Here is a 12,328-nt window from a genome sequence, read left to right on the forward strand (position 1 = left end):
GACTACACTTGGGACGTACCATTATTCTGCAAAAGAACGAAAATTAACAGCGCTTTTCTTCGTTTAGCATAAATTTGGTCACGATGGCATCACTTTGCCAAGAACAGATCTACAAGCTCACAGCGTTGTTTTAACTTGTAAATGTATTTATTTTCTTGCAAGCTTGACTTATTGTCATCTACATTTCTATTGGACGGTCACACGCGGAAGTGCTGTTTGTTTTGGGTGCGCGTGTGACATAACTCCCGGACAGCCCGGACGTGCGGTGAGGTCTTTAAACGCCGTTTAAAACCATTTAACTCCGCCCTTTCGGGCACAGCCGTGAACCTGGTCTAACCAAATGTGTTACACGAGTGTTTCATTCACTCTGAACACCAGCGTGGATCTCATTTTAGTGTTTTTCTTTAGGATAAAACTAGTTTTACTCTCTCTGTGTTCATTGTTTGGTATCTGGCAATAGAAGAACACATGTTTCTGAATGAATGATGAACCCACGTGTGGATAAACCTTGACCATGGAGCGACCAGGAGGACCAGGAGGGTCTGATGAGATTGAGAAGACCACAACAACACACTGCACTGGTGGGAAAAGTAGGCTACTCACATTTCTTGGGTTGAACCACCCATTTTCAACATTGAACTATGCCATTAATATACCCTTGAAGTTTTTATGTGGAATTAAGAAAAAAGTCCCCCTCCTTCTGTGTTGACTTGTTTCTTATTTCCACATAACAACTCAAAGGTATATTAATTAATGACATTAATTCCCCTCCCCTGCCCCTTCAAACAAACCTAGCCCAGCCCAGCCCAGCCCCACCCTCCCCTGCCCCTTCTTTGTATATACTTACTGTTTGTATTGACTTACTGTATTTTGTTCTTTCATTTTTTTGTTGTTTTACTGACTATTATATCTACTGCATAGTACTGTGTTCTATTCATCTGTCATTCAATGTTATATGAGATACTTTAATGGTTTTCTGTGGAAATAAGCTTAGTCTTTTCATGGATCTCCTTTTAGTAGACCTTGTACCAGTGAACTGTACCGTCATGAAACTGTACCTTTTCCTATGCAAACTCCTAATAAAGTCTTCAATCAATCAATCAATCAATCAATCAATCAACATAGTTCAATGTTGAAAATGGGTGGTTCTCCCTTTTAAGTAAGTACAACTATCAATATACTGTCTGCATTGTAGAATCTTATTTGAGTAAAAGTATTGGCATCAAAATGTACTTAAAGTACCAAAAGTAGAAAGCACTCTGTGCACAATGTCCCATTTCAAGTTTTCAAATGTATAAAAATCCTTTGAAAATAGCAGATCTACAAACTCACAATACTTCGCATGAAGACACATTGTGAGCTTGTAGATCTGCTATTTTCAAATGGCCGAAATGTATATAGAGTTGAAGTGGTGTAATAATCAATCTACAAAGTAACTAGTAACTAACATGTTCAAATAAATGTAGTGGAGTATATTTGGATCCGATATGTAGTGGAGTAGAAGTGAAAGTACTGGAAATTGGAATTACTCAAGTAAAGTACAAATACCCCAAAATTTCAATGTACAACGGTGTGATGTCATCAAGTTGTACTTTACAATACAAACCCCAAAATCAATCCTCCAGTTCTAGGCAACACAGAAGGGGGGGAACTTTTTTTCTATTTCCACACGACTCCTCTAAGTTATATTAATGACATAGTTCAATATTGAAAATGAGTGGTCTTCCCCTTTAAGTAAATGTAATGAGTTACTTTCCTCCACTGACAGACTGGAACCAGTGTCAGGAAGGAGCAGTAGAGGAGGTGAAAGGAGCTGAAGAAGACAACGATGAGGAGGAGGAGGAGAAGGGGGGCTCCTCTGTGGTGGGGGTCAGTCTGTGTGACTCCACCCCTCTTGTGTTTGGTGCTGCTGACCTGAAGGTGGTCCGTGGCCTGGGCGTGGTGGGGACTCTGGTGGGCTCTCTGCCCCGCCAGCCCCGCCAGAACGGCCGCCTGGGGAGGCCCCTGCTGCTGCAGCACCAGGAGGCTCGTCTGCTGGGGGAGATGGGCAGAGCTGTAGCGCTCCCCACTGGACGCCAGGTTTGTATTAATTAACGGGTACAGATTATGGTGTATCATTATTTTATGCTTCAACTATTGAAAAATAGCAGATATACAAGCTCACAGCGCGGCACCGAGTGCCGCGCTGCGAGCTTGTAGATCTTCTATTTTTGAAGAATTGTGAAAATTAGAATTTTGACCCGATTCTATAACTGTCTTTTGAATCCTTCTAAAGTTTTTTGAAAAAAAAAACCTGTGTTTCTGTGTCAGCAATCTGGCCAGCCATCGTCAAAGAAAAGGTCCTTTTCACTCAACTGGAGCTCAGTTAGTCTGTTCTTGAGAGACTACTGTGTCAGTGGTTCTCAAACCTTTTCATGTGAAGGACCCCCAAACTGATATTTATTATTTGGCCACGGACCCCCATCTCAAAATATCTAGTTCCAGGGACCCCCCAGAAGCAAAATTTGAGTTACAAACGTTCGCTTTGAAAATACATATATTCAAAGATTTGCACACATTTTCCCGACTTTTTAGCAGATCTACAAGCTTGCAGCGCGGCACTCGGTGCCGCGCTGTGAGCTTGTATATCTGCTATTTTTCACTGGTTAAAGCATTCAATAATTCTAGGCCTAAATGGGTTAAAACTTTGGTTCTAACCCCAACACTGCTGCTGGTTTTATCTTACCAGTCAGGACCTCTAGTACTGCTGGTTTTATCCTACCAGGACCTCTAGTACTGCTGGTTTTATCCTACCAGGACCTCTAGTACTGCTGGTTTTATCCTACCAGGACCTCTAGTACTGCTCGTTTTATATATCCTACCAGGACCTCTAGTACTGCTGGTTTTATATATCCTACCAGGACCTCTAGTACTGCTGGTTTTATATCCAACCAGAACCTCTAGTACTGCTGGTTTTATATCCAACCAGAACCTCTAGTACTGCTGGTTTGATATCCAACCAGAACCTCTAGTACTGCTGGTTTTATATATCCTACCAGGACCTCTAGTACTGCTGGTTTTATATCCAACCAGAACCTCTAGTACTGCTGGTTTTATATCCAACCAGAACCTCTAGTACTGCTGGTTTGATATCCAACCAGAACCTCTAGTACTGCTGGTTTTATATCCAACCAGAACCTCTAGTACTGCTGGTTTGATATCCAACCAGAACCTCTAGTACTGCTGGTTTGATTTCCAACCAGAACCTCTAGTACTGCTTGTTTTATATTCTACCAAGACCTCACATACCAGGAGGAACATTGCTCTGTAGCTCTGGTCCAGAGCATCAGCTGCACTGACACTCTGACAGACTGCTGGCTAAAAGACTAGACCAGGATTTCTCTTCCCCTACGAGGGCTCAACTTCAGTGAAAATAAACTAAACTACTTCGCTACTCACCAAACCAAAGGTAGTTTTGCGTTGTTGAAAGTCTATTCTCCGCGGTGGGAAACCTCTCAGCACCCCACCCACTCTGTAAAATACATTATTTTTGTCATGAAATAAAACGCATCCAACTCGACCGCCGCTTATTTCCGGGTTGTGTCTGCGGTGGCCGCTGGATGGCTCGAGGCGGGTGCGTTTTATTTCTTGACAGAAATAATGTATGTTACAAACTACCTTTGGTTTGGTGAGTTGTGAATTTTATATTGACTGAAGTTGAGAAATCCTGGTCTAGTCTTTTAGCCAGCAGCCTGTCAGAGGACCAGAGCTAAATGCTCATATGGCCCATAGTGTTAGAAGGAGTTCCCTAGCATTACTATGTCACCGATGATCCTTTGCACCAGCAGGAAAGGGTGCGCACCCTCTCGCCTGTAGTAAAAACATACATTGTTTCGCTACTCAACAAAACAAAGACGGCTGCAGTGAGTTAAAAGCCTACTCTACTTTTAGTGGGAGCACTCTGAGCCCTCCACCACAAATCATTTAAACAGACGCTGGTTGGTGTTTTGTGCAGGGAGGCGGGGGCGTCACACCAAACTCTGGGCCCTGGGTACAAGGATTCACTGTTGGCCCCCCATGAATGTTAACTATTGAAAAATAGCTGATATACAAGTAGATCTATATACTTGTAGATCTGCTATTTTTTAAAAATCGTGAAAAATGTGTGCAAGATGTTTCTATGTCAGTGGTGCTCAAACGTTTTCATGTCAAGGACCCCGAAGATGATATGTATTTGGCCACACACCCCCATCTCAAAATATTAAGTTCCAGGGACCCCCCCAGGAGCAAAATTTTAGTTACAAATGTTCGCTTAAAAATACATATATTCAAAGATTTGCACACATTTTCACAACTTTTCAAAGAAATAGCAGATCTACAAGCTCGCAGCGCGGCGCGGTGAGCTTGTATATCTGCTATTTTTCAATAGTTTATAAAGCATTCAATAATTCTAGGCTTAAATGGGTTAAAGAGACGCTGGTTGGTGTTTTGTGCAGGGAGGTGAGGAAGAGGAGGTGAAGAGGAGGAGATCAGCAGAGCAGTATGAGGAGCAGCAGGAGAGGAGTTATGAGGAGCAGAGCATTCTGGCCCTGGAGGACAGGAAGAAGGCTCTCCTCACCGCTCTGAAAGACAGACAGCAAGGTGAGACAGACAGACAGACAGACAACATGCTGTGGGATTCTCTGTGCTAACAGGCACGTGCACACATAAACATCAAATGGGGATTGAGCCCCTGCCCTTTATTTGTCTGTAAGAAGTGCCTTCTCCAGACCATGAATGCAGTTTTTACTATGGTGAAAGAAATGCAAATGCCCCTCTTTCCATGCCATACCTGAAGGCAGCATCCAAACTCTCCTGAACTTGAATGCATTATCTTATGTTGAAAGAATTGCCCTCTCTGTGTAGAAACCCATGCTGCACGTCACATCTCCAGTATTGACTTGATTATGCTTAGTTTGGTGTGGCATCAAGCATCGAAAATAGCCGACCTCCAAGCTCACAACACGTCGCAGCGCGACACGTTGTCAGCTTGGAGATCGGCTATTTTCGATGTTTTCACCAAAAGTGCCCTTTCAGAAATGTGAGCCCCTGCCTTCTCTGCACGTCCCTGTGTGCTAAGATGAAAGAACATTAAATGCATATTGTTTGGTCAAGGTAGAAACAGTGAACAAAACTGTTACTTTATAGGAAAAGTAACAACGAATAACCAGTGTTCCCTTTGTTCCAATGGATCCTGTGTAGTTATTTAGACACAAGCTCTTGTTAATAATTCATTGGTTTAATATTGATAAAACCCACAGTCAGACACATTTGCAATGCATTACGGAGCTGTGTGAGCTTGAAGAGTAGCTATATTTGCTATTTGTGTTTAGCTGTTTTTACACTCGTACTCATATGACACATCTTTAAATAAAAATCACACCCAATGTGAAGTGAGCGGTGGTCGTGTTTGCATAACGTCTTCAGACTAGGATATAAGTCTAGGATGTACAGGCTACAAGTCTAGGATTGGTTGAGCTTCACATGACAAGTACAGGCTACACACACATTGCTATGGCAAAATGCTGAGGAAAAAGTGGCTACAGACACACGCACAGCCACTCTATGGAGCGGTTTACCACCGCTTAAAAAGGCATTCATTCATGACCTTTGGCTCTTTACTTGGTCTGCTCTTTTCTTTTACCCCACTTTGCATTGTGAGCTTGTAGCTCTGCTAATTTCAGTGAATGTTGTCCCCAGGATAGGAATGCTAGGGTTCCAAGTGTAATTAAGATAAAAAGTTCAAACTCTGAAAACCCCCTTGGGGTGCCGGACCCCTTTTGAAGACCCATGCTTTACACAGCAAGTCTCTACACAAGCTCACAGTATGTCAAGCTTGTAGATCTGATGTTCTTTGCTGAAGGTTCACTTATTATGACATGCCCAGAATAGGGATGCTGTTTTTTTCTTTTTTTTTTTTCAATAGTTTTTATCCTACGGTTTTTGCAACCCATTTTCTCACCCAGTGACAACTACATAACCTGTAGTCCTGGTTTCCACTCTCCCCCTGCCGCGCCAGGGGAATTGGGGAGCACCTGGCTGGCAAGGGGGAGGTAGTATAGAAACCAGGACTACTGCATGTTTTTGTGAGGGCATCTACCCTAGGAGACACGGGGAGAACATGCAAACTCCACACAGAAAGGCCCTATCGCCAACCCCACCTAGGGTGTGGGCGAGGGATGCTGGGGTTAAAGTGGTTAATATCTTTTGGTTGAGTAAGAACTGTGCTACTTGAGATTGTGTGCATGTGTTTATGATATTTCATCAACATTCGTGATCCTTTTGATGATAATAAAGCATAATGCACAGTGTTGTGTTGTTTTCAGGTGAAGGGTCTGGAAGTCGGCAGTCTGTGGAAGAACGCCTGAGGTCTTTAGAGCAGAGCTTCAAGTTCGATCGTTCAGCCATGTCTGTTCAGCTGAACACGGCCAGAGCTGGTCTGGACTACTGGCCTGATGACCGGGACTACCTCAAGATGTGTTGGCCTGCCTCGGACCAGGTAGGACCCCATCAATATACACAGTCCATTTATACCACTTATTCTTAACCCATTTAGAACGGGTACACATTATAGTGTATCATTATTTTATGCTTTAACTATTGAAAAACAGCAGATATACAAGCTCACAACGCGGCACAGAGTGCTGCGCTGCGAGCTTGTAGATCTGCTATTTCTGAAAAATCGTGAAAATTAGAATTTTGACCTGATTCTATAAGTGTATTTTGAATCCTTCTAAGATTAAAAAAAAAAAACCTATGTTTCTATGTCAGCAATCTGGCCAGCCATCGTCAAAGAAAAGGTCCTTTTCACTTAACTGGAGCTCAGTTAGTCTGTTCTTGAGAGACTACTATGTCAGTGGTTCTCAAACGTTTTCATGTGAAGGACCCCCAAAATGATAATATTTATTTGGCCACGGACCCACATCTCAAAATATTTAGTTCCAGTTACCCAGACCTGACGCTGAGGAACAGTGGTTTATCTGCTGAGTCATTATGTGTTGCGAAGTGTTTTGAGTTTGTAGATCTGCTATTTTGTTCTATTTTTGGAAGTTTTGGAAAAGAGGTTTGGTTTCCACCCGACAGTAACTGTATGCTAGTTCACTGTATGTTTGTTGTGCTGTCTGTAACATGTGTGTCAGTATGTAATGTGTTAGTATGTTAGTAGTATTTATTGTACAGTATATGTTGGGAATCGTTTGGGATTTTGACGATTCTGGTTCCTTAACGAGACCCTCTTAACGGTCCAATTCCTTAAAGGAGTAGTTCACCCCCAAAATGTCTTTTTTTCTATTGATTACTCATGCCATGGAGACTAGAGTTCAATAATATTTTTAGTTTTTTGTCGCATTCCTAAGACAAAAATGTGATAACAATAAATTTACTCCCATTCGTTCCGGATGGGGACCTGTTTCGAAACGGGTCCAGAATCAATGGGGATAAATTTACTCGAATCAAATTTTTGTCTTAGGAATGTTACAAAAAACAAAAAATATTATTGAACTCTACTCTCCATGGCATGAGTAATCAATAGAAAAAAAAGACATTTTGGGGGTGAACTACTCCTTTAATGATTCTTATAGGGGCTTCCAAATGGACCCTTACATGTCTGTATTCTGAGAGTGTACAAATGGAACCCATTGGACCCGTAAGAGTTATGCTCCTGGGGGGTTATATATGGTCCTTGAAAGAACCACTGCAGACGTAAAGTCCACTTACCAGCTCTGACAGGGTGATAAACTGGGTCCGGAAATGGTTCCAAATGTGATGGAACCTATCTCTGTGGGTTCACTGTATGTGAGGTGTGTTGTCTGTGTGTCTAGGTGTACTTTGTAACTTTAGTTTGTGCTTCCAGATATCTGAGACTCGCTACCAGGTGTTCAGAGATCTGAGAGGGCGAGGATTCTTCCTGACGTCTGCAGGGAAGTTTGGAGGAGACTTCCTGGTCTATCCAGGTGGGTGGAGGTTAATAATAGCGACCTTAAGCAACGCAACGGCAGATGACAGCGGTAACCGGAAATGATCCGTGCTTGATAGATAAACCTGCCGTCGCTGCAGCCGTCTCTACTATGGCAGAAGGTCCCTTCCCACGTAGCGCCTACTCCGTCTGCTGCATGTACGCGTCGCCATGGGAACCAAAGCGTTCAGTGAAAGGGGTGGGAACCCGTCGCCGCCGAGGCTTTGCTTAACCATTTTGACCGCTACGGCGATTACGTCATAGCAGCCGTAGTCCGCCTGGCGTTGACGTCCTGAAAATCATCGAGCTTAAAGTCGCTATTAACCACTTAAACTCTACAGTATTATATATGTCATTGACCGGGGTACCCCAGGGGTCTATACTTGAATCTTGGTTCCCTTCTTTTTCACCTGTTAGCCAAAAATACAACGATCTACAAGCTTGTAGAGCTAGTTGTTATTTTAGAAAATGATTTAGAAAGTGTCTATTATTGTCACAATACAATATTGTTACCATATCTTACTTACTTGGTATCTTTCATTCAATGATTCTCTGTGTTCTTGTTCTGTCCTATTAGGTGACCCGCTGCGATTCCACGCTCATTTCATTGCAGTGTGCTTGCTGCTAGACCAGTCCCAGTCCCTGTTTGACATTCTGTCGGTGGCTCGGCTTGGTTCCAACGTGAAGAAGACTGTCCTGCTGTGTTCCCCCTGTCCAGAGGACGTGGACGGAAAGGGACGTGTCCTGTACACCTCCTTACAGTGGAGTGGAATGGTCTAACCCTCCTTTACAGTGGAGTGGAATGGTCTAAACCTCCTTTACAGTGGAGTGGAATGGTCTAACGCTCCTTACAGTGGAGTGGAATGGTCTAACCCTCCTTTACAGTGGAGTGGAATGGTCTGACGCTCCTTACAGTGGAGTGGAATGGTCTAACGCTCCTTAAGGTGCCTCCACACCGAAAATACTACAGGAGACTTGTTCAAACTGTTCACAGACTGCAAAGAACTGCAAAAAACTAAGCACATTGAATTTTCCAGCCGACTGTATGCCGACTGTAATTACTGTACAGTTTTGCGCATGCGCACTGTGTTGCCATATCGGCTCGTTACAAGCGACTTTGATCCTGTTTTCCTATGTTGCTAGTTGTGGGTTACTTTTGTTTGGGCATGTTTCTGAATTGTAGTTGCTTATTTGGTCTTGCTTTCAACATTCTTTTCGAAAATAGCTAATATAATAGAGCTCAATAGGTGAAACTGGACGCTTCTTTAGGCTTTGTTTTCATAGACCTGGTCGCTTGTTTAACTCACAGAATCTGGCAACCGGGGAGCAGAAGCAGAGATTCTTCCTGTCCGGTGTTTTCTTCTTCTCACACCAAAACAACACACATCACTGTTACTAGCGTTGCCTTGGAGTTGATTAGTATAGGAAATTGAGAGTTGAGATTGTGAATATGCTATTTAGTTAAAATGTGCAACGGGAAAATGTCTCTGGCTTATTTAGGCTTAGTTTTGCTGCAGCAGTAGCAAACTAATGGTCCATTACAACTCGCTACAATTCACCGACGTCCAGGGGCGACTCAACAAAACTGAGCAAGTCCAGTCTTCCAGTTTTCCGTCGATACTGGTCGATAGCGTTCCCGACCCGCTGCCGAAAACCTACCGATGAGCTCCCGTTCGGCAACGCTTTCCGCCGCTATCCGCCGCCGATTCGGCCACGAATCTGTTTGGTTAAAAGTGGCCTTTACAGTGGAGTGGAATGGTCTAACGCTCCTTACAGTGGAGTGGAATGGTCTGACACTCCCTTCATCAAACAGACTGACTTGTCGGCTCCCTTCACGGAGAGTCTCTTTGGGATGATATCTAGAAACTACCTGATCACTTTCATTGGAACCCTGGAGACTAGGACTGTCATCTGAGCTCAGAAATAACACAATTGGCGGAATGTTTATTTGATTGTTATATTTTTTTGCATATAACGGATTACATGCACGTTACACATTTAATTTAATCAAGGTTGGATCCAGGGTACATGTATACACAAAGATTGCCCAGCCCCCTGACGAAAGGTTGTCTTCCACGGTGTATTGCGTTGTAATGTCAACATTAAACCCTAACGTGCGTGAAATAAGATTCTTTTAATAAAAATCAAACCTCGGTTCGAAGTGAAGCTGTGAACTTTTATTCTATGTGTTCTAGAGCTATGAACTCTGTGATCTATACATTCTTTATATTCTGAATGAATTAATGATTTTATCTGGAGGGCCGAATTGTCATGTGAAGCTTGACCAATCCTCAAAGTATCCAATCATCAGACCGGGACGGACACTACACACGTACGTACGTACGTACGGACGGACGGACGGGACAGGACAGATAAAACCTGTTAATTCTGAACTGAAATGGCCATATATGGACATGGGACACACATTTTGCTTTTTGAAAAAGCCTATTCATTCTGGACTGATATTCTGGACGTACGGGACAGAAAAAAACTGTTCATTCTGGACTGGAGTGACCATATATGGACATGAGGTGACATACATTGTGTTTTTGAAAAAACCTGTTCATTCTGGACTGAGATGACCATATATGGACATTAAACACACATTTTGTTTTTGAAAAGACCTGTTCATTCTGGACTGAAATGACCATATATGGGCGTGGGACACACAAAGCCATTCAGATGGTTAAAAATATCCGCCATGTGTGCTAGTCTTGCATAATCAGAGTTTACCGGTGCTACATTTCCTGATTCTGATTGGTCAACTCAACCTTTCAGCCTTGTGATTGGCCAAGCTTTGAACGTTGTGGCGCTTAAAGGTGTCAACGTGTTGCAGAGAGAGAAGAGAACCAGAGAGAGAACTAGCAGTAGTGGTGGGAACTAGCAGTTACTGAGAGAGAACTAGTTAGTTACCACCAGACAGAGATCCTACTGTATACCAACCGACGACTCTCTGAGTCTGCTGACAAGGCCAGCAGTAAACTAAGTGCCCTTCTGCCATCCTCATCATCATGGGTCGGTCAGTGCATATCCAGACTCAAACTCTGTTGTCCTGGTCCACACACCCACAGGCCCAGAGCCTCCCTTCAACCATTTGATCAGGTAGGCTAAGTGTCAACCAATCTACTCTACTTATGAGAATCACTGAACTAACCATTATAAGGATGTAAGCATATTCATTGGTAAATGGTGCATTTATATCACTTTTTATTCAAAGCGCTTTACAATGTGCATTACATTCACACACACATTCATACACCGGTGGCGGTGGAAACCATGCAAGGCACCAACCTGCTTACCGGGAGCAAATCGGGGTTCAGTGTCTTGCCCAAGGACACTTCGACATGTACTGTAGACAGTAGACTGAATTACAAGCAAAAAGAATTAAAAGAACAAATAAAATCACTAGGGCTGGGACTTTAACTGATTAATTGCGATTAATTAATTACAGAAAATTAACGCGATTAAAAAAATGTACGCATTTTAATCGCACTTAGTTTTTGCACCACAGAACCTTCAGTTTCGGGCATACCGATCGATGCACCAAACAAGAAGAGACAACAAACGCAAAAGGAGAAGTAGACGATCAGAGCGCTTTGCTTGGCCCAGTGGGTGCGAAATTTAGATTAAAAAACTCACTCGTTGATTCACTCGTACAACAAAATGTGTTTTACTTGAAAAAAATATCGCATCCCAGCCCTAAAAATCACAGAATACAGTAGACTGATGAAAATAATCTGTAAGTAGCCGATTATCTATATGTACTGTAGGTATCTTTTGGTAACCATATCATAACTATACACTTACATGAAAAGAAACCAAACCAATATATTTAAAGGGATAAAAACAACTTTTGGTCATTTTATCTTCTACTCAGGCTTTTGGGAGCACCCCAGACGGTTTTTACCTTGTTTTTGTGTAACACCCGGGATATGAACCTGGGTTTTACACGTTTAAGTCCAACAACTTAACCGTCAGACCAGGGGAAATATTAGACTCTCCAGGCCATCAGGCTGAGCCAGTGAGTCCCTTTTGACCGCCTTCCACAGGGAAAACCCAAACCGGGTCACAGCACCATTGTAACGCCTGGGATTCGAACCCGTGTGTCCCACGTGAAAGTCCAACATCTTAACCATCAGACTAAAGGAGTATCTTTATGAACCAGGGGAGATATTAGATTTTATAGTCCATCAGGCTGAAGAAGTGAGTCACTATGGCAGGCAGTTGATTCAGTATTTAGACATTTGATATCCTAAACAAACCCATTGTAAGTTCAAACTCCCTTTTAACCAGATTCATTGAAAACACCCGTCCTTGGACTCATACCGCCCTCTAGCTCTGGTCCATAGCGTTAGT

At 42.9% G+C, this 12,328-nt stretch overlaps 1 protein-coding gene across 1 annotated transcript; it reads left to right on the forward strand.

Annotated features, from left to right (window-relative positions):
• Positions 1-514: 514 nt before the first annotated feature.
• LOC308301167 (tRNA-splicing endonuclease subunit Sen34-like) lies at positions 515-8,752 on the forward strand (the record flags this gene model as incomplete). Its single annotated transcript, XM_080745060.1, has 6 exons — positions 515-581; positions 1,769-2,079; positions 4,476-4,620; positions 6,345-6,517; positions 7,871-7,970; positions 8,550-8,752. 6 exons carry the CDS (start codon positions 515-517, stop codon positions 8,750-8,752), a joined length of 999 nt encoding a protein of 332 aa, XP_080601186.1.
• Between the last annotated feature and the right edge of the window lie 3,576 nt (positions 8,753-12,328).

This window comes from Nannobrachium achirus (assembly GCF_963921795.1).
Source record: "Nannobrachium achirus genome assembly, chromosome: 16".
NCBI lineage: Eukaryota > Metazoa > Chordata > Actinopteri > Myctophiformes > Myctophidae > Nannobrachium > Nannobrachium achirus.